General features: G+C 44.3%; 1 protein-coding gene across 6 annotated transcripts; it reads right to left on the reverse strand.

Moving 5' to 3' along the window:
• Window positions 1-5,202: 5,202 nt before the first annotated feature.
• On the reverse strand, window positions 5,203-23,272 carry SERBP1 (SERPINE1 mRNA binding protein 1). Of its 6 annotated transcripts, none has more exons than XM_086463329.1 (10): window positions 22,810-23,272; window positions 19,441-19,600; window positions 18,418-18,555; window positions 18,205-18,276; window positions 17,593-17,667; window positions 15,074-15,251; window positions 11,819-11,866; window positions 9,106-9,279; window positions 8,070-8,108; window positions 5,203-6,880 (listed from the first exon to the last, which is right to left on the reverse strand). In XM_086463329.1, the coding sequence occupies exons 1-10, from the start codon at window positions 23,195-23,197 to the stop codon at window positions 6,824-6,826; spliced, it is 1,329 nt and encodes a 442-aa protein (XP_086319455.1). In that variant the 5' UTR covers window positions 23,198-23,272; the 3' UTR covers window positions 5,203-6,823. The 6 variants fall into 6 exon arrangements, with proteins under 6 accessions (XP_086319455.1, XP_086319454.1, XP_086319457.1 ...); XM_086463328.1 differs by having other exon boundaries at window positions 18,205-18,300; XM_086463331.1 differs by lacking the exon at window positions 11,819-11,866.

The raw sequence follows: 23,272 nt of genomic DNA on the forward strand, positions 1-23,272 counted from the left end.
TGTGCATATATATATAAATAAAGTGTTGGAAACCTGAAATTTGTTTCCTGTTGTTTCCTCCAGTCAAGCTCAAGTGCTATGCTGCAGCTGTACACAGAATAAAAGTGTCTTTAAAAATAAAAGCTGAAGTGCTGCTGCTAGAGGTGAGATAGTCCAGATCTGAACTTACCCGGAGCATCCTCCTCCTCCCCAGGATCAGGCAGCTGCTCTCTATCTGCAGCTGGCTATACACACCATCCACTAGTGGCATCAGCTGGTGATGAAACCCTCCTGTGCTACCACCAACCCAGAGCACCTCCACAAGCAGCCACTACTCAACTCGGGGAGGAAATGGCCCTCAGCAGCCCCCAAAGGTCTCCTGCCCCAGCAGCAACAGGCACACACCGCAGGGCTGCGACCTCAAGGCCACAGCTTTCCCCACCGTCTTTCGCTTGAAGTGAAAAGCAAAACCAAAGTGCTGCATTAGGGTGATCTCTGCTGGCTTTCTCCCCCATTGTTTTTACTCCAGATGTGGCTGTTTAACACTCCACAGGAGGCCCACACACTCTTGTGCTCCCAAGTTCAAAGGCGCCGCAGGACAAGCCTGACTTAATACCCGGGCACACGCTGCCCGCTCAGCCAGTGCCAGCCAGGCCGGGCTTATTCGCATTACCCAGTTTGCTCCACCCGAGCTGTGAAAACACCTCTGCGATAGGCAGGAGCATACAAAAATAGTTGTGTGCACGTTCGTTTTAGAACTTGAAGCCCTGGCACCAGCTCTCCCAGTGCTCAGCTTTCAGCGACTTCTCTCTGCACTTCCCGCAATGGCTGGAGCGTTTCCCTTCGGTCAGCGCAACTGATGGCAACTACCCTGGCTCTTCTCAAGCCTCTGCTTTCCAGTCTTCCATTTCTGGCGTTGAAAACAACATAAACCCATCAGCAATGGCTTCGCTGTTGTTAGCACATGGCCGCATATATGCCTAGGAAGAAGTGTCCCAGAGCAAGCAGAGCAGCTTGGCTGAGCACAGTGGGATCCAGCACGCCACTCGCTGCCAGCTCCCCCCCAAGCCCCCCAAAACCAACCCAGCCATGCTGCCTCGCCGTGTTCAGTCCCCAGAGCCTGCCAGCAAAGCCAGGGTCACGACACCATGCGCTGTCCCTCCTGACAGCAGCTTCTTGGGGACAAGGAGCTGAGACTGCGGACAGCCACTACAGAAGAAACTGCTTTCCCAAAGCAGAGGGGAAGGTGCTGCAGGTGTGAGGAGGAGGAGGAGCAACTCTGCAGGGAACAGCTCTGGCGATGGCAGGGTGTGCGCTCGGGGGCTCCTCTGAGGCACACTGACCGCTTCCGAGATGCACGCTCTCGCCGCAGCGCTCGCACGGCCCACGGCAGCCGTTGCTCCGGCGTAGGGAGCACGGTCGGTTCACCTGCAGCAGGACACTGCCCACCACCTCTCCCAGGCGTGCCAAGGTATCCTTCTTGTATCGTGGCTGTGGCAAAGCTTATTCTTCCCGCCAGGTAACTCAGCAGTCACTGGCGGACGAGAATACTTACCCTTACTGCCCAACCCCTCGGCACAAGCTCACTGCATTCACAGTGGAAATCGCACACTAAAAAAACCCGATTCCCAGTGTGCCAGTAAATGCACACGACACGGCCTCTCACTCGAGAGAGGTGCACGTACTCATTAAGGCATAGCACGGTCTGCCTCGCCATGGTCCCAATGCAAGCAATGTACAATGCCCCACTCACACTTTCAAGAGAGGTGTCAAAGCTGGCAGGATTTTTTTTTAATTCTCAGACTCCCAATAAAACCACATGCAAGGAGGCTTTGCGAGCTCTGCTCACATAGTTACCAGAAATTTAGCTTTGAGTTGTATTTTGGGATAGCATTTCAACCCTGCAACTTGTTTGCATCCTCACTGCCACCTCTGAACTGGCCCAGGACCTCCATGCTCCAGGTCACAGCATGGACACGGATGTCCTCAGACAGGACAGCAGGGGAAGACGCACTTCCACAGGAAAACAGCTTTTGACAGCAGCCCACCAGTGATCTGCAGAGCAAGCTGCCCCTTTTAGCACCTTCATCGCAGCCCGACATAAGCAAACTGTGGTCCACACCGCTGCACTAAAAAGCACATAAGCCACAACGGCCATCTTGTCCCGACACGCTTCCCTCCTGCTCCACATCGCTGCCCTAAAGCGCCACACAATCTCACCGAGCTGGACAGACTTCCTGGTGCTTTCTTAGGAGAAAGGACAGAATCAAGTCTTCTCCAAGACATGGGAAATCCTGCAGTTTGTCAAGTACAAACCCCAAACGCAACTGGGCAAGCTGGGCATCTGCCAATTCAAATTCCTGAACTAAAAGACTCCAGTAAAACCAATCCCATATCTGATTTACCTTCACCACGCTCAGTAAAGAAATAGAAAAAAGCTCCCTCACCTCTGGGTGTTATGATGACCTTCGCAGCAACACCTCACGAGTGAGGATCAAACAGCTCAAGCACACCTATCACTCACTACAGGCAAGCTCACTCCCCAGGGCAGCAAGCTGACACAAACTGAAGCAGCCTGGGCTCACGCCGAACTGCCCACAAGCAAGCAGCGGCGCCAGCCCAGCTCACCTCCCCTCCTGCAGCCCACCCCAGCACACCGAGGGGCTGGCCGCTCCCTGCCAGATCTGTACAACCACCCAGAGCTGAGCCCCAGCTCGCAGGCGACAGCCACGTGGCACACCTCAAGTCCTCATTTATTTTATTTTCAGGTTGTAAACGTTGCTGAAATACGGGAAACAGCCCTGTTCCGCACGTCCTCCAACTTCAGCCAAAGCGCATTAACCTCCTGCAAGCTTCAGCGCCGGAGAAGTGACAGCCCAGAGGCTCCAGCCACAGCCCAGCAAAGCAGGAGCAGCACCACAGCACTCGGCGGCCAGGAACAAACCCAAAGCTATTTTCTTAGGGAGAGTTGTGTCCTCCTCTTGCACGGCCTTTTCTCATCGCTGTCAAGTATTTCACCTGTGTAAGGCAGACAAATAAACCACACCCAGACCGGTCTCGGGGAAGGCAGCGAAGCAGTTCCCCACCTCCAAGGAACGAGGCCAGCCGCACAGAAGTGCGCAAGATTTTCTTTAGCACAGCATCAGCTCTGCAGTTTTGCTTTTTGGGTCTAGGAGCTGTTTCCAAGCCTGGTACAGAGACGTCTTCCCTCTGCGAGGACTGGCTTGGTGTCGCTCAAAGGCAAGCGCTGCACTCTGGCTTGCGTCAGACATCCAGGACATTTTTTTGTGCTCTCCATACCCAATCTGGCAACCACCCTGGCAAGAGGATTCTGGCTGGGGACCACAGACATATCAGTACCTCAGGTCAGCTACATACAGCCAAACTGGATAACCTAATTAGCAAAGAAAGGTATTTTTTTAAAAAAGACAAAAAAAGCACTATACTGTCATTCATCTACTTCTGCATATTGACCTCTAACGTATGGACAACAGTACACCCGAGCGCATTTTCTCCTTGCTCTCCAAGTCCCTAGATAAATTCCCACATGGGGCTTCCCAGAAAAACCTTACTCCAACCTGAAAAGACAAACTGCATCGTTATCAGCACAACGACCAAACTTTTTCACTCCTACCTGAAAATCTCCCAGTAAAGATAAATGAACCGTTTTCCCCAGTCAGGTTACACACACACGGCCCACCAAGAATATGACGTTTGGCTTTTCTAGCACAGCAGCCAGCGCAGCAGGGGACTTGCCGAACACCGCACTTGGCGCTGGCTCAAACACCCCCCAAGCCTGGCCGGGAGGCTGTTACCTGGCGAAGGCTGACCAGAGGAGGAGTATGAAATGGAGGTAACATGGTCCTTGTAACGATTTTAGAAAAGAAGCAGGTTAGCAAATGCTGAAGTGTCAGCTTTAGGCATATGTCCTGCGTTTATTAAAACAAGAGGTGTGGCTATGCAAACCGATCTCCATGGGCAAAGAGTCATTACAGTTAAGAGTGGTCTCAGCTCCTCCAACTGCAAGCACCATATATTCACACTGACTTCTGGTGTTTCAGAAGAATTTACGTCCTTTCCCACACAGCTAACACTTGCATTTATTAATCAGTCTTGTTTCCTCCCAGGCATTCAGTCTGTAAGATGAACTTTCATGCTCAAACCTTGCCATCGTTACATACAAAAGCCAATCTGCACCATGTGCTTCTCTCTGTTTCTCTCCAACTTTTTCTGCTGACTGTCTTTTTCAAATTGTTCAGATTTTAAAAGGTCTAGTCCTCCAGATTTGGCGTGACAGCAAAAGTAGCAAGCAAGAGGACAGAAAATATTACTGAAGTGCAAGCTTGTTAATCATAAATAAGCTACTTGGGAGACATTTTCCCAAGGCAAAGTCCGTTCCTGGCAATGTAAATGCCCAGGCACCATCACCACAGGCAGACTGGACCTCTTGGGGCAGAACCTAGATGAGACTATTAGCCTAAATGGTTTCATCTCCATGTGTTTTATGACATTTTTTAAAAGAGCATGAAAATAAACCTTTATTTCAGTTAACACCCACCAATATTAAAGATATTATGTTCACAGTTTTAGTTCTTGACACAAATGGACTGAAAGAGGCAAATTTACATCTATCAATCAGAACAGCAGACGGACCAGTTGTAAGTACAAGCTGTTTTGAAAACCATACGTGATAAGCCATTTGGGAAACTGCTCTACGCTCTAAAGCGGGAGAAGGGAAAGCTTCTGACCAAGCCGGGCTAGCGGGGCCCCAAATGACTGACTGGCTGGCCCAGAACTCATCTGGAAAAAAAGTGGAGTAGCAACCGAAACAGCAAATATACATTTTGGATAAGGGGAGGAAGGTTTATGTTACAGAGAAAGCTATTCCGTAAGTGTGTTTCTGCATATCAAGGCATTTGTTTAACTGCATTATCCAAGGCATCCCTAATGCTGCAACACCACAAAGGGAGAGGGAAGAGGAACAACTCAGCGCTGGACCTGCAACAGCTGCCACACGGAGCAGCTGTGTAAGGTCTGCTTAGAGTCAGGAGAAACGAACAGAGATTTTACCATCCACTGTTTGAAAACTTGCCTCCTTCTCACAGCGTGGTACTTTAAACTACAGGCGAGTGCACTAAAAAGTCTAATCCAATGATATTAACAGTGGTTTACAACAAAAACTTCTGTAGAAAACAGTTCGGATAAAGCAAGCCAGCTAAAGACCACAATTAAGGAGTTTGATATTTCATATTCAAAGGTCTCCAATACTTTTTGCCTGTCCTGTACAGCTTTTAAAAAAATAGGGCGTTACCTTTTGTTTTCTATCTACCTAGTTAAGAAACTACAAATATGTTATAAGCTGTCCAAAGTGTAAAACATTAAATAAAACGAGAAACCTGTTTCTAGTCTCCTAACAAATGCTGCAGATAAAAACCCTAAGAAACCCTCTTTATTAGTCATTCTCTCAACTCCTTTTGTGTACTGAAGTGGTAATGTTCCTGTTCATAGGGATGAAATTACCCATGGTGAATTGCTACGGGGACAGAAAGGGTTCCTTACAATCGCTCTCTGGAAAACATTCGTTTGTCAGCTAGCAAGCAGATCTCAAACACCGCACAAATCCAGAACACCACGCTGACGGAGAGGTTAAGCGCTGGGGTTTGGTTTTGCATCTTTTCGTTGTATCGCGCACAGATTGCAACGTCCTTGCCTGAGACAGCGGTGAGCCAAAGCTACCCCCTGCCAGCCCCAGCCTGCGGCTGCTCCTTCAGAAGACCTGCCGCTGTCCGAGCGGTGCTGTGGACACATTAGGTGCTGATGTATTTCTGTCAGACCGTGCTGCAGAATCCCACGTCCCAACCGGAGTCCAGCCGGACTACCGGAGCAACAGCTACCACCTTCCCCCACCTCCCAGCTCCAATGACAGGGAAGGTTACTCCACCCTACAAGGTACCCTCTCAAACAAGAAGTATCGGTAATTTAAAAACTACTTTTTTTTTTTGCCAACAAAGCGTCTTGTTCTGTTGAAGAGAGGAGGAGGGAATAAAGGTAAAAAGGGTGAGTGAAAGATGTAATACATTAATTTAAAAAAAAATGTTTAAACCAATTGTCCACACATCATTGCTGGATCAATACACAGGTATTTAACTATAAACCAATGTGCTTTGAATCTTTTTCAAGTATCCGGTATCAACTTTGTATAAAGATTTTGCGTAAACAAACTACCAAACATAGATGAAAAATGACTGTTTTCCCAAGTCAGAAATTAAGCGTTAAAACTAAAGTACTCCAGGAGTTAGTATTCCACACAGCACTAACAGTCTGCCAAATTAAAATTTCACATATTCCAAAAGACCACGGGCTGATAAATATCTGCTAAATGGGAATTAAGGAAATGGAAATAGTGTGCAATAATTAAAACCCAGTTTGTAGTTTGGGGAAAATGTCTAAAATCCTGAATTAATTAAAAAACCACAAATGAAGTGAAAGCTTTTAACTGGTACACACTGTTCACACCTATATTTCAAGTTTGGAAACGCATATTTTCAAGCAGCAATACAAAAAAGTATCCATGAAGAATGCATAATCTCTGAAAAAATTATGAAAACATCCCTGCTACCATTACATTTCTAAATACAAAACTGACTACCATATTGTTGCTTCTGTGTAGCGAGAGAAGTTCATTTTCAAAACAGATAAAATTCAGTCTTTAGGTGTGAATGGTATGAATGACAGTCTCCTCTTTTTTTTTTTTTTTAAATTTCTTAGTTGTTTAGGATCCTTAAGCATGCAAGCCTCGGAGAGGAAGGCCCGACGAGGGCAGGGTTGGCTTATGACATCCAGTTTAGGACAGAGCTGGGAAAGCCTCTGGGTCATCTACATCAGGAGCAGAAGCACTTGACTGAAAGAGAAACAGCAGATAGTTATTAACCTTCAGCGGCATCAAGGCCCACCGTGTTTCTAATCCTTCACACATTACCAAGTCCTTCCACTCGCCGGGCTCAGCACGTGGCCGAGCTGGGCTCAACCGTGGCACGCGCTGGGGCCCAGCCAGCGGGCATGGGGACAAGGTTAAGCCTCTGTCCCTGTGCCAGACAGACCTGGCGGCACTTGCCCAGGGCAGCTGCAGGCAGGGGGACTCCCTGCACCCCCAACACACAGGGGTGGGAACTCTTTATTTTTAAAACTACTTTAACCTGAGCCACATTCAATAGGGAAACACCGGGATTCAGAGGAGTACACCGTACAGCAGAGTAAGCAGCCCAGTGCCGGGCAAATTACTACAACAGCAACACTTCTTTTTTATTATTCCAAGGGCGCTAAAGTCTCCTACACTACTTTTTGAACGAAAGCTATCTGAAAAGGCATCACAGGCAAACAGACCACATTTGCACATGATTACCACACAAGGTGAGAAGTACACCTCTTTCTCCATTCCTAAAGAGATCCCTACACGTGTGCTTAGCTATTCTGCTAGCACATAACCACCCATTTTTACGGTGGACAGGACTGAAGTATTACAGAAAAGGCCTGCCTGTAGCACAAATTAAGTTTCCCATGTTTGATTTTTCCCCAGTCACAAACTAGCTGTTGATAAAAAGAATTTTTGTGCCAACCTAGCCCTACAAATTCATACGTTAAGCAAGAATCTCCTCAGTGCTTCCCAACACTCTTTTAAAAGGCTCTGTACCACACTGAAACACCAGTGCTGCAATGAAATCCAGAAATTAAGCAATTCAGAATACTCTTCACTTTGTCCATGAGGGATGTGGAACAGAAGAAGAGCCAGGATAGTGGAATTTCCTGTAACCATATTCATTTATCAAGAGATATACTTTAAACCATCCCAATAAAACTTGTATCAACACCTACAGGCAAGACTAAGACACTGCAGAAGCACTCTGCTCACAAACTAGAGTTAGAAAGTAATAGCAGGCAGGGTTCTTAAGCCTTACAGTATCTCCAGTTGCTCACTACACAAAAGCAGAAAGCAAGGCAAAACAACCAAACACTAAAGGAGGGGAGTTACAGTCCCTGCAACAGGAGGGCCTTGTTCACAGGTAACACAAGTGCCAGCAGAGATCACCAACCTGGTTGGGTGTGTGGATCACATCAAACTCCTTAACCAACTGGAAAGAAATAAACAGAAGTCAACATAAAATAAGCTGCAGAAAAGTTTTATAACTACTTTATGAAGAAGCAAGATGCCTTACTAGTGAAACAACTCAGAGCAAATACCGCCACCATTTAACTTCAATTCTTTAAAATCTTCTGATATTGCTATCAGGAGAGAGTTTTCTAACTAATGAACCTAAAACTTAGTCCTCTGTGTAAAAGAGAAAACCAAGTCAGCATCCTAGAAGAGACAAAAATGAGCAAGTCTGGTCTACGTGAAGAAAGCCATACCATACAGACTGAACTCATTTTCTAGGGAGTAACAATTTGATTAGATGCATTTAAGCCGAATAAGCAACCCATATTAAACTGTATCTTGAGTAGCTATATTATGGAACTTCAGCTTTACACGTTCCCTTCCCAACCTCCATTCAGTACTTAGTCCTGAGTATTTCCTTAGGGCTTTAGGATTATAGGAGGAAAAAAAATTACTGCAGATCAGGAAAAAACCAACTCAGTAAGAGTCCTATTTCCACATGAAAACTCTAAATTCCTCAGATTCAAGATACAACATGCAGCCGTAAAACCAGTCTTTCACTCCCAACAGGCCACAATGCAGATACACTGTCCCGGCTGTGTCTGAAGATAATCACTCTAGAACTCGTGGTTCTGCTCTGGCACAAACAGAAGCGTCTCACGGTACATTCAGATCTGTCCATACTGAAGAGTCATTTACCACCACAAAGACAGGCACTTTTTTTTTTTGAAACCAAACCTACTCCCCACCCTCCGTCTTTTGTGTTTAGTAAGAATACTATCAAAACATTCAGCCTTTTGTCCTAACAGTAACCTAGTTTACTTTAAACTTCTAAGAATGGAACTTTACTTGATTTTAAAATGCAGTGTTTGTTGTCAGAGCAACTCCCCCAGAAATAAGGAAGACACCTATCTGAAAATCCTAGTAACAGCTGAAGCTAAACTCCTTTGTAGATGAAAGCTGTACCTACTTACCTTGTCAGTCCTGCCTCCACGGCTGGCCCGGCCACCACGCCCTCGGCCACCTCGTCCCCCTCTGCCACCACGTCCGGGGCGGCCGAGGTCTCCAAAGTTGATCTCCAGCTGGGATGTAATATCATTTGCTGGCTTGCGGAAGTGATGATCCATTACAGAGTCCTCAGCATGAGCCTGAAATGAGTGTTTCTTCATGAGTAAGGAAAATCACCAAAGAAACCTTTTCGTCTGCAGTTGCACTCTTACCACCACAGCATATGCGATCACCTCCAAATGCACTTCCAAACCGATGATTACCTTGACTGATTCAAGTTAAAAGATGGTGCAGGAATTGTTAGGAATTGAGTTATACCACTTGTGCAGACACCAGAACCACATACAGGTAATCAAATAAGCGCTCAAGGAAACAAAAGTATTTTGGATTTCCGAGGTAATTCAGGGAAGCTCTGGAGTTCCTCTAGAGGAACACATTTAGGCTTATCTGACCAAACTGACTATCACCAAGCCAATACAGAACCTCATTTTCTAGTGTTTCTCTTCTCACTTCCTATCCTGAGAAATCTTCAGATTCTAGCAATTCATTTCCTTCTTTTGAAATACTCACTTGGTAACCCATCTTTGTTTTGCTCAACTTCACACTTTCTCATTTGCCTAGCCCTGTATAAATATTTAGAACAAGGGAGACAGTAAGAATCCCTTATTGGTTTGCATTAGCAACAACAAACAGCAAATGAGGCATAAACGGCTCAAACACAATGTCACTGAGGAAGCTAGAACGCTAATGCTAACACAGAGAACCAGCCTCAGCAATTACACTGAAAAATGTGACTCTCGACACCTTTGCCATGATACAACGTTCTCACAGCTGGCCGGTTCCCAGTGCATTCACAGTGTGAAACCAGAGCCTCGAGGAGCAAGGTACGCACCAAAGAGTTATGTCCAACACCATAAAACGCTACTATTCAGCACATTTGAGTATTTTTAATTATTACACACTGAACACATGAAGAACCAATTGTTTTTAAAGTAATTATTTTCCCTATTTTCTACAAATAACATTTCCATGTGCCAAGTCTGTTTTTGGCACCTACAATATCTAAAACTGACCACACTGGATCAGACCAAGGGTTCATCTAGTCCAGGACTCTGCCTACCACAAGCCCCAGTCATCATGTTTTTTGGAAACACGACAACATACAATGCTTTCTTTTCCTACAAGCCCCTAACTTCTGGCACAGCAATTATCAGTTTGCTTGTTTTTCCTATAGAAGTGCCATGTGCAAGCTTAATCCTCCTGACTCTAACTTACTTTTCTTGTGGCGCAATTACAGAACACGCTGACTTTCAAAGCCAACACATTGTGCAACTAAGCCCTGTACCTTTTAGGTACCACGTGCGGATGCTTCACGAGGCGGCCAACAGATACAGAGGCCTGCAGCCAAAAGGCTGAAGCTGCTTGCAGGGATTCCTCGAGGCAGCTGCAAGCACTGTAACGTCCAGAGCCACGAAGAGCCTTCTCCCCCACCAACCTCATTACCCCTTTCCCCGCCCAGCTGTATGTTTGGCCTCCGCCATGTCCTGCAGTGGAGGACACTGCAATTTAACTAAGCACAATGAGAAATACCCCTCCATGCTGCTTTATTTCAAACGTATTTCACCGGGATGTACTCCGTGTAACAACTGGTCCCCATCCCACTACCGATTTCATAGATTTGAACCGCACACCCTTCCCTTGGAGATCTCTTTTCCAAACTCAGGAACTTGGGCCAAGCAGCTGTTTTTCAGAGAACAGTCACTCCACATCTCAGCCTGACATGGCACTACGCAAGGCAAGTACACCAAGGATTTGTAAACCAGCACACAATACCTTTTGTTATGGCTTTGATTCCTTTCTTACTAAACATTTTATCTACAGTTTTGATCACTGCAGGGTACTGAGATTGTATTTTCAACTTACTGGTAGTCATACAACATTCTCTTTTGTGAGAGGTAGTATCAGTGGATTTATACAGCAATTCTGTGCGTTTCCTTCCCTACATTGTTACTGTTTAAAAAAGAAACACTATAGTCTACCAAAAACATTGTATTTCCACAACTTAACTTTGGTTTAACCATTAAACCAACAAATAGCCAATTCTACACGTAAGCAGATAATTTCTTTATCCAAAGTAATTAAAGCTAATTTAAAAACACCAATAAAAGACTTGGCGTATTCTCCTCATCCTCTTCTATCACTTAGGTCACAGACAGTCCTAGACATACCGTACAAATTGCTTATTCTGAATCATCTTTGGAAGCATTTATGTGTGTTGGCAGCTCTCAATAGCGCTCTGATCTCGTCACTCAGAGCTTCTTGAAGGCACTGCTGCACTTGAGGGTCTTGGAAAGGCTGTCAAATTAAGAACAAGCTACTAACGGAAAGGGGGCCAAAGCAGACAGCGAGATATGGAAAACCAGCAGCAACAGCAAAAAATAAAGACACTCATGATAGAAGCGTTTATGATTAGGTTTGAATTCAGCTCAATTAGCAGCAAGTGTACTAACTATGAAGGGTCCTATATGGTGCACAGTTAGACAACAGGCATGGACAGAAAAGCTCCATATTGAATCTACTTGCATTCTCTGTTTTTGTGACTTAATATCCAGACCTCGATTTCAGAAGGGGCTCATATTAAAACACAGGTATTACCAGTTAGATATAAAGGATCAGTACCTCATTTGACTCCAGCAGACTCCCCTGCATTTCTGTCATCGCCTTTGTCTGATGAAAGTTGCGTGTCCACGCCAAGGGACAAAAGGAACAAAGGGAGAAAACAAAAGGAAGAAATGAGACTCAACTACATACAGAAACAACAGGTAATAAGGTCACATGAACTTGCTGGGTACAGATGTCACTGAGCACATGAAGCAGCAAAAGGATGAGATCAACAGCTGTGCAAGCATCCAGAAAGACCAGAGGATGGACTACAGGCATGGAGACGAGCAAAGTCTCAGATCGATACCAAAAAAGTTTAACACAAGCTGCTGGAAACTCCAGCAGAGACCATGCATGCAGGCTGGTCTCCAGCACACCTCAATACAGCAGGCACACTGTGTACAGAACTAGACAGATAAGAGGTGGGATGTTTAAAGTCACTGTTAATGAGAGAAGACCTCAATTCAAGAGTCATTCCTCCAAATTTTGAGAAGATGAAGTATTCTTTTCCAAAACCTATTTGTCAAGTCTCCCATTGCAACCTCCTCTAAGGAAGTGATGAGATTAGCAAGAAAGTTTGGGGGCACAGGAAAAAGGCATGGCATGGCAGATACATAAGAGTAGGAACTGATCTGTGGGTACGTCAATCTTTCCAGCACGTTTGCGTCCAACTTTCTGAACAAAGTTTAAGATCTCTCCACAATCTAACTCCTTCACATTTTTTGTCCAGCCACACCAGCAGAACTCAAAAGACTCAAGCCACTAAACCAGCTGCAGAGAAGGAAAAAAAGAGGATCTCTATTTTATGGCATAACCCAATCTCCTGGAAAGAGTCTCATTAGAGCAGGGCTGCCAATACACATGGATTTCATATTAAACCAGTAAGAAGTTGAGACAGCATTAAGAGTTCATTTTATACAAGCTATCACTTTCTAGCAACTGAACAGTGAATGCGGAAAACAGGGAAGACCTCAGACAGGGCCAAGTGTTTCACCCCTCAGTGCAGAGCACGAGGAGGAGGAGGAAAGCTCTTTCAGAAGACTAAGGCAGATGAACAGTACTAGACCCTCATACTCCCCCACAGACTCCTAGGGCATTCGCCCAGTAGTTCTCAAGCTACAGGAATGAGGGTGGTCATCACAGTGCTTCAGCCTAAATTTCTGAAAAAAAATCTACTGGGGCACACTGATTTTTCAGCCATAAGAGTACAGAAGATCTGGGGCTGAAAACCAATTTACCTACAAACCAAGTCACTTCTACACACCAACTCCCTTCTTATCAGTAAGGACCACAGAAACCTTACATCAGCCTTGATTTCATGACTCAAGTATGTCCAAGAGGACAAACAGAAAGAGAACAGCAGGTGATTGGTAGTAACTTCCAAATATTCCACCTTCTAAACCTGCTCACAAAGGAGCCACAGTGAAGGCTTTCCTGATGCCTGTACTATAAAGCCATTCTGCTGTAAACCTTAGCAAAAAAAAAAAAAAAAGCCAATGCTGCTTCCCAAGGGAATCAGTGACAGTGAATACATGAAATGGGGTGAGACAGACACCTGCTGGACACACAACAAAAGCAGGCGAAAAAGCATCTACATTTAAAGGCAGTTTTGTTAATATCTCACTTCTGTGCTTATACAGCAAGGAGTCGTTAGCTTCTTACGTGATAGTATTAAATACATCCAACTCATTCCTTTGAAGAGAAGTTAACTGAATACACCTCTCAAACAGAACAACCTACAAATTATGTCAGTTCTTCCAGTTAAAGTAATCCGATTAGTCGGTCTCATTGGTTTTGTTTGGGTTTTTCTGAGCTACCAATTCATTTTTCAAATGGAAAATACACTATGGGTCTTTCTAGCTTCTAAATTACTCAGAGTACAACCATCTTAGTATACTATCAGATACATTAAACAAAGACTGTCTTCAGCTGACCAAGTGTCAAAAATCCGCTCCAGAGAAACTGCGACAGGGGGAACTCAAAGGACTACAGGTTTAGTAAATCTTGGTAAAGTACATAAATTCTTGTTTAAATATACTCTTAATATACAGCAACATAAGTCTAACTCAATTTCCTTTTTCTACACAGCCAGAGAAAGCAGTATTTAAGGAACACTTCAAACACCAAACAGCTTAAGGTAAACAAAAAGATATATAATAATATTAAAAAAAACAGAACTACCTTACACAGCAAGAAAATAAAATAGCATGATTGTCACAAAGTCAAACTCATTCCGAGTTCAATGAGATTAGAAATTGAGTTTTCACTGGAAAGTACTGCATAGTGCCTCCCCATCTGTATTATAGCCCCAGCTTACAAGAAAAAAATGATGAGGTGTGGAAAAGCAGAAATACATATTAGAAACCAAGCAGAGTATTACAGACTATCTAGTTACTTCAGCAGGAGTCAGAACCATCTGGTATACAAAGCTGCAAGCCACCGATTAACAATGGGTCACTTAAGATATCACAGAGTGTTACAAAGATTAAAAACAAAGATTAATGCAGCCCTGCGTTAGAAAACGGAGCTCGCAGCACCTCCCTCCCCTTTTAAAGTGAAAGAGTATGTCTCTCCTTGCCACTCTCACTATCTTGGAACAGAATAATTAACATTTTGCAATGATGAAACAAGTATACTTGAGAAACGACAATTTTAAAACAATTCTACAGCAACTATGTTGAATATCACTGAAGGATACAAACATTTCACCTGGATTCTCAAAAGCTTCAAGACACTTGTCCATATAGTATCACGAAAAGAGAAGATACCTACACTACAAACTTAAGACACACCGTTTAGGTATTAAGATGTCTGAGGCATAACCAGTATTTCTTCACTCTTACATCACATTCAGCAAGCACCATAGATCTGTGTACTGCATAAGACTAAGAATGCTAAGTAACAAAAGCTTTCTTTAAAAAGAAGCAAATAAATAAATTTGATACTGACAAACTTTCTAAAATGCTCACCAAGAGACAGTCCTTACTAAGTTACCTGCCCAGAGACAGCCGTGTTCCAGTCTCATCTCTAGATTACATCCCCGCACACACCAACCCACAGGCACAGATCAACTGCTAAAACTAACCACAGTAAGAACAGCTACTCACACTACTGAGTAACTTCAGTTTTATTAGGAGAAACATTGTTCCCACTTTATAAAACTTTTAGCTACAGGTCAATGTCTCAAAGAACAGAGCTTCCACACCAAGAAGTGCCTATCAGTAGAAAAACCAATGCAATCTTGGTACTAGCAAATATTGAAAATCACTTTACCTCCTCGCTCTTTGACTTGTGAAGAACAAATCCTTTTTTCCATTGCCCATCAGCACCCTCATTTGGTTTACGGATGTTGAATTCAACTTTTGCACGATCCTTACTTTGAATAGCTTTCCACTCATCCAGGGTCATTTCCTTAGGACCTTCTTCCTTAACTTCTTCAACCTCATTCTCTCTGTAGTGAATTCACAGATATTATGATCATGACTTAGAACTCACATTCTAGATAACAACTGATTTTGAATTTGTTGTAACAGGAAAAAAAAAAAACACAAAACAGTTTCAAGTAGTTAGCAGTTAAGAGGTTTATATAAAACCCCTCACTTCCACCACTCACAGCACACATGAAAACCACCCTCTTACCCAGAATGCCAAAAACACCCAGTCATAGCCAGACATCTTTAAGCAACTAAGTGGCAAACACAGCACAGCAAAACGTTGAAGTTAACACTGACCCATGCCATCTGTTCTCCACATTAATGTCAATCTTTTTTACAAATATGAAAGCCCAACTTCTGCAACAATCTTATTTGGAGCTTCCCCCCGCTTTTTGAAATACCTCTCTCCCAAAGGTTCAAGTTTAAGGCAGGGAGAGGGAGCTTGTTCTTACCACAATTTTCAAGCTTGTTAGGTTTTTTTTTAAAAAATGGAATTTAATCAGCTTTGGATAGTCTGCTATTTATTGAATCAAAGACAGTTATTAATTTCCCAGCTGAGGCAATTTTTACTTTTAGCTAACTCAAAAAACCAGCATATAACTTAGTTACTGGTGCGGTATTACCGCCTCATTGTAAATCTTTGCTGCCTCTACCTTCTGCCAAAGAGCTATTTTTAAGTAACGCACACCACAACTATGCTCAGCAACAGATCATGTTCCAACTACAGAGGCAGTCAGTCCTCTTGTCTTGTGATTCTTCAGTGTGTTTATGCAACTAAATTTCTGATTTACAGAAAACTAGTGCCATGGATGTGCAGCAAAGACATCATGAAAGCCTCAACTTAAAAAGAGAAAAGGTCTTCATTTTGTAGCCATTAATTTTGATGTAACAACACAGCAGTTTTACATCAAAATTAGCGTATTTCAGTTTTTTCTCTTTCTGTAGGGCAGAATGATTTTTGACAGGTATGTATTCAGAAGCATTTGTTTTGTTCAAGGTGAAGATATTACCCTTGGCATTCTGTACATTTTACTGCAGTAAAACACCCTACAGTTCTGCTGAAACATTTAGGTTAGAAATCCAGACCAAACTAGCCAACTTGAAAACTAACCCATGTAAAAATGCTTTCCTATAAAGGTAACTGATTGATTACAACAGACGTGTGATGCTTGAACCTGAGAAGAGCACACATTTTCTGAAGATTTGAGGAAGAAAAAACCATACGAACAGCCTGCACAGTTTTGCAGATAACTGATCAGCACACGGATGGGTCCATATCTGGTCCAGCACCAGGACACCTACTAATAAAGATCCAGGAACTGTTGTCTGTTGTGCAGACACAGCAAATTTAATACATCCAGAATAGACACACTTTTTTTTTTTTTTAAGGACTAGCTAGCTTGCATTTTCTGACCAATGCCAAGCTGTAATTCCTTAAAAGTTCTCACTACTTCTGTATATAAGACAACCTTAACCTTGGACCACCACAACCCTGGAGAAGTAATAGCACGTAGTATTTTTTTAGTTAAGCTAAATCCATTTCTTATTCCCTATACAGTAACTGTACCCTCTTTACCACTAACCAAAGTTATGAATGAGGAAATCAAGCTATAGCAAACTCCATACTGCTGTCCCACAAATCTCTTGCAAACAAGTATTTCAAAATTCTAACTTATGTCTGCCATTTTCTTTTGAATCCACCATAAAGCACATTCCTCATTAAAGTACAATGTTTTATTGTACTATGCTACCATAAAAATTTGTGTCATGTTTTTACATCAACTGCTCATTCTGCTTCTCTAGTTACTCTGTTTCACTCATCCAGTCCCTGGTTTCTTCAGTAACAGTATCCAAGTGGAATGAGAAGAATCAAGTTGACTTCTTTGAAAACTGCCTGCATAGACAGAAGCTGAAGAAAGAAAGAAATACAACCTTTCTTCTACAGGCTAGTCACACAGTCTCAACAGTTGTTTTGAAAAACTAAGTTTAAAAAAAAGTTGCCTTCCACTGGTACAAGTACTTTGTTCTACCTAGTTATGAGCACAGATGCTTTTGGATCTGGTACTTAAGAGCTGCAATCCCAAGACTCTTAAGCGTATTAGAACTGATTATTAATAACTAAATCTGAAAGTGACCTAAGAGCCTGCATGACACTAATGAACCGTTGCAAGGTAAGAATGTTTAGACATGTAGTTTTAAAAGACAGTCTTTCAGCAGCATCATGGAAAATTTCAGATTATACTTTCTTCAGTAAATGTAAATTTGGCAAAACAGAAGCAGGAATACATATCCTAGGTTAAAGGTGAAGTAATACTACCTTCGAAGCAACCAAAGAACATCAAGAGGGGTGATACTCACTTGTTTTCAGAATCAGCCGGCGGATGTTCCTCTCCCTCTGGCGTTTCCTCAGTTACAGCTGACTGATCCAATTCACTGCAATTACATAATGTTTGGAGTTGTGTTTTTCAAAAGTCCATCCCTATTTAAAGCTATGTTAAGACTCGTGACTAATTATATAGTGGATTTACACAACCCACTCTTCTTTAGAAAAAATTACTTCATTACAAATTGGTGCTCTCTGTGCCTTTTAGAATCTATGCTTTCCACATGCCTAATGGTTTTCCTCAACACTCACCCATTCTGAAAGCCTCCTGCTGTACTTTGAGATTTGAGTAAAAAAAAAAGCATGCTTAACCTGATCAAAATTGTTAAAATTGTTCTATTTTTAGTAAAAGAATAAAAACCAGCACAATACCCCCCAAACTCTGCTTTTAACAGCGAAGCCACCTCTTATGTTACAAAAAATTGCTAATTTTCTAAATTCTGCAAAGGCTGCTTTAACAGTGTAGCAAAAATTACCAAAATCACAGGCAAAAAAGGCAGCTTAATCTTTACATTTTGCAAGCCGCTAAGAATTAGGATTTATTAACATTCTGCTAGTAGTTTTCTAAGCAATTACAGATTACTAACGTTAGCTCGTCTTTGACGGTTCCCCAGTTGTGTGATCCACTGCCACCACGCTTGTCCTCATGCTTTAGGCCGCTGAAATGTGAATGTGAAACAGAACTAACAAAACTGAGTTAACATTATAGTGTCCAGATACAGAAATTCAAAGGCAAATTTTAAAACATGTATTAATTGTAAAGAATAGTCCAAAAACAATAGAAAAAGTTAAAGACTTACGATCTATCGCTGCCACTATGTCTGTCAAATTCACGTTTGCCACGAGAGTCAAACCCATCTCCTCTGCCCATTCCACGTCCGCGTCCACGTCCTCTTCCAAGTCCACCACGTCCACGCATAGGTCGGTCAAGAATGGGTCTAGCATGGAAGAGCCAAACATGAGTATTTCACTTCCAAAATTTACAGCATGGTTTTTAAGGTCTTCCTTTTCTCTTTTAAGAATTTACGTCGTTTTTTCCTTTGATAATTACTGTGTGTAACTGTGTTGAGGCTCTAATTTCAATGCCAAACTATTACACTGAAAAAACCCTCAAACATAATGCCTGCATTTTAGAATCTGGAAACAAACACTCACCATTACTGTTTGTTTGCATCTTCTGGCACTAAATTCCGAAATTTAGTGTTTGTATTGTGTTACATAACTAACTGATACTACAGTTCCAATTTAACTTACATTCATCCTTTTTAAAAGCATTTTAACTTTGGCTAATAAATATTTGAACGTTACTTTCAGAACACTTGAATTCTGGATCCCTCATGATCCTTGAGACACTTTAAATCCTGCCTACACATAAGATGGCTTCACCACTTCAGATTCAAAGCCACTGCAGCCAAGGTGTGAACACCTACATGGACAAACTTTTACTGGCTTGAAGTCAGCTGTACAGATTTAAGCCACAGCTGTACTTGAGTTCCTTTCCTGAGCTATCTGCTATACATTTATAGAGAGGCAGTGGACATCATAATGATTTAAACTGTATTTTCAGTTACACCAATGGAACTGTTTATGTTAGATCACTCCCTAAAACTTGAGTCAAGTTTGTAAACAAAATCACAGAAAAGGAAAGAAAAGTGTATAGTTTGCATGACACATGCTCTTCTTGTGACTGACAAAAACTGAATTCAATCAATCGAATCTTGGTTCAATCAGCTGGTTGGTTTCTAACTTTGTAGCAGAAAGCAGGACAGTCCCTTCCTATCAAAGCTAGGAAAGTTCTTTGTCATGCAAGACAAAATTCTTACTTATCAACAGAAAATTCTCCTCCTTCGCCTTTCTCATCAGCAGGTTTATCAAAGCGGCGCTCACGAGGAGGTCGTCTCTCTGGTCTCCTGTCAATAGGCTTGCCTTCACCCTGCTGCTGCTGCTGCTGCTGATCAGGCCTCCTGCCAATGCGTCTTATCCCTGAAACATTAGGCGAAACACATCAACGGAATGCGGAGCTGCTCTGGGAGAGATACTGACTCTTAACACCGTAAAACAATATCCAAGGTAACCTGGAATTTAAGTTTTATTTCTAGCCTTGTGACTAGATAATCTGAGAAACTATACCTTTATAAAAAGTCACTGTAGATCATTTGACTCTTCTCATTCACATTTTAATGCAGCATTTCAATCAAATTGTATTTTGTACAAGTGAACACGCTTACAATATTGTGGGAAACAAAACCTGTCAGAGCACACAATACATTAGTAATCCGTGTCAGAATGATAGAGTCAACTTTCAAACAAGGATCAAGATAAGCAAGACCTTTTATTCCCTCCAAAAGGTGTTTTTCAGGTAAAGCAAGTGCTTTTGATTTTGATCCGCACCAAAACGAAGCCAGCCTCACCACGCTGGACTCAAGTCCCTGTGATAGCCACCCCGCTTCATCCCTCTGCGCTCTTCTTGGAAACTTCTTGGGCAGCAGTAGGACCGAGGGCAGGGCCACCCTCGCCCAGCCAGGTGTCACCAGCATCCCAACAAGAAGGCGGCCCAGTACAGTAGGTACTGGTCAGTAACTAAACAGTGTATTCATCCACGCCAGCCCTCGCAGTCCCACACACACTCCCTGACAAAGACTCACCTCACTGTGCACTTACTTAAAACAGCTTAAGAAAACACCTTGCTCACTACGCCTTCTGAAAGTGGCTTTTTTTAAAATAAAAACTTCCCATGGGCATTATCTTCTTCACTAAGATATGTGAAGGATCTTAAATACAGTTTTGTTTTCCACTCAGGCCTGTTTACCCTTCTTTAGAAAGATCTGGACAAACACATTACTCCTTTGTTATACTGTTTTCTTGCCAGAATATTTAGGGAAAAAAACACTAAGTAAACCACCAAGGCTGACTCAAGAATTGTGAGCTATCTTTTAAATTAAAAGCTGCCAATTTTTGAATTTTTTTAAAGTAGTAAGTTCCTGCCTAACAAGCAATGTCATATTTGGGTGGGGCTAAAGAAGTTACAGTTGTAATGATATCCAAGCCAACACACCCAAATTAACAATGTCTTCCTTACCTTGCAAGCTGTACTTAATGCAAAGTTTGCATGACAGGTGCTGCTTGCTAAGGAATCCTTACTCCCTGAGGAAACACAGGGGCTAAACTCACTAACATTTACTGTGAAAAGGACTCTCAAACTAAGGATGACCGTTTCATTTTCAGCAGTAAAGCTCAGCAAGGAAAGCAAGCAGGCCAGTGTCACAGAGGAGGTATGCTGCAGAACTGGGAGGAAGAATCCACGTCTTTTGAATTTCGAGTTCAACACCCTGTGCTCAGGAAAACCTGGCTCCTGGTGAAGCCTAATGAAAAATACAAGTTATTTCTTTTTCTTAGTAGCACAAAGCTTTGAACTGGTAATTCACCAGTCAAATTGTCTGCACCTCTACAGAGCAGGGGAATAGTTTTAAACTGCGATACATTCGCACAGAAAAAACCCTGTCGATACCAGGACATCACCTTCATAATGTCAGAACTACTGCCCCAAACAAAAATAGAAATTTTCAAACTGGTAAGTGACTGTGTTTACTATAGTGATTCATACACACTGCTACAAAAACAGGCCTGGCTTTCTCTGTTTCAGTGCTATAAAAAGCCACAAAATACTTTTTTCACAGCAAAGCAGTGCTTCTTGAAAATGAATGTGAAAATCGGGAGGTAAACATGGACTGTCAGCCCTGCCAAAAACCCTCTGTGTTCTCATGTCTTGCCCAGAGACATGGCCCATGCTTCAGGTTTACCTCACAAGGGACAACCCCATAATTCCGTATCTGACTAGTACTTCCAGAGGACACTGGCTTAACAAACTGCCAATCGGAAGAACTTATTGCACGGGAAAAACTCTCGAGCATTACAAGTACAAAAGATTCACAAGTAGAGTACCGAAACACGGTACCCAACTTCTGCTTCTCACAAAGTGTTTTCAAATAGCATTTAGGAGGCTCGCTTTCTAGAACAACTAGTATATTAAACCTTTTACTTTCTTAAAAAGCATAAAACATGGTGGAAAATCATTTTGCAACCTGCACTGCAGAAAATGCTAAAGTACTAAGATGCTTTCACGTAGCACTGTGCTCTCCTGAACTGGCCGCGTTCCTGCAATGACCGTTTAGAGTTAAACTGCAGCCAGCAAGTTATTTCCTCACCCACACGTCAACTGCTGTCACCACACTTTGATGCAGTTCAAGGATTCCAATTTAATCAGAGTTCTGACTAGTTCGGCGTGTGGTGAAGTCCGTGCGCAATACAACTGCCCGCCACGGGACGACATGTGTGCACAACACCTATTCCTCTTCGTGCAGAGCTCTGTTCTACTAATTATGCTGTCCAGAGCATATTCACTTAACCTATTTATACTTCGATTTCTTTTTACAGGTTTCCCCATGTGCGATGTCCGATGGGTTTACACAAACACGGCTGAGAATTCACACGCTGTGTTATTAAGATACATACACTATTCCTATCAATGCCGTTCCCTAGAAAAATTACCCAAGTGAATTCTGAAGAGCCCAGGGACTACCACATAACCTGTCAAAGACGTCAAGCAATGTAAGTTTCGAAGGCGTTGCTGAGGTTTTCTAATCCACGTTACTCTTCTCCCGCTGGCAGCCCTCTCTCCTCCGTGCCCCACCACGCGAGAACAGACATTTCGACACAGAGGCAGCACCCGGGCACACCACGGACGCACCGACTCCATTTTGAGCGGGCCGGGCCGTGGGGACACACCGCCCGCAGCCACGTGCGGCCAGGCAGCACGGCGTGGTACGGTGGCCGCTCCTCCCAGAGCTCCGGTTGCCCGGGGCCGCCGCTAACGGGCCCTGCGGACGGGAGGTCCGCCTCCACGCAGGTGCCCCGGGCGGCCTCCCGCCGGCCTCGCCATGCGCTCCCCCACGTGGGTGCGAGGCCGCCGCGGGCACGGAGCACCCGCTGCAGCCGAGGAGGACTCGGTGCTGCCCGGGCTCCCCCCCCTCCACCCCGCGACGCGCTCCGGCGCCTTCCCGCCGTCTCCATTGTGCGCGGCGGGACGCGCGGCCTCTGCGGGGCGAGGGGCGGCCCCTCGGCGGGGCCGGCCCCGGCAGCGCCACGGCGCTCGGTTCCCTCCTCCCGCTGCAGCCCCCCGCGACCCCGCTCACCCTCCTTCCGCAGCGGAGCGCCGGGCTGGCCGCTGCCCTCCTCCCGGCGTTCGCCGGCGCCCCCGGCGGAGGCGGCGAAGGGGGGCAACGGGTTCTTGCGCTCCTTCTGGGACTCCCTACGCAGCTGCTTGGCCGCGCTGCCGACGCCACCGCCGGCGCCCGCCTGGCCCGGGCCGCCGCCACCGGCCCCGCCAGAGGAGTTGGTCTGGGCGCCCGCCGGGCCGCCGCGGGCCCCGCCGCCCCCCTGGCTCCCGCCGCCGCCGCCGCTCTCTTTCCTCCGGGTCTCGGCCGCCCGCAGCACCTCGAAGGGGTCGGACTCGTCATCAAAGAGCTGGTCGAAGCGGTTGGTGACGACGCAGCCGAAGCCCTCCTGCAGGTGTCCGGGCATGATGGGCCCCCGTCGGCGGGATCCTCCTCCGATGCTGCCGGGGCCCCTGCGCCCTGCTCACAGCCGCACAAGATG

The sequence above is a fragment of the Leptosomus discolor genome, chromosome 3 (assembly GCF_034619465.1).
Source record: "Leptosomus discolor isolate bLepDis1 chromosome 3, bLepDis1.hap2, whole genome shotgun sequence".
Lineage (NCBI taxonomy): Eukaryota > Metazoa > Chordata > Aves > Leptosomiformes > Leptosomidae > Leptosomus > Leptosomus discolor.

Bases quoted from the DNA above. Each gene is read 5' to 3' on its own strand.
- SERBP1 (XM_086463328.1), bottom strand. From the start codon at position 23,197: ATGCCCGGACACCTGCAGGAGGGCTTCGGCTGCGTCGTCACCAACCGC. The intron at 18,556-19,440 runs GTAAGAATTTTG...CTTCCATGCTAG, and splicing joins GGAGAATTTTCTGTTGATAA to ACCCATTCTTGACCGACCTA. The intron at 6,881-8,069 runs GTTGGTGATCTC...TTTCTCTTTCAG, and splicing joins TGATCCACACACCCAACCAG to TCAAGTGCTTCTGCTCCTGA.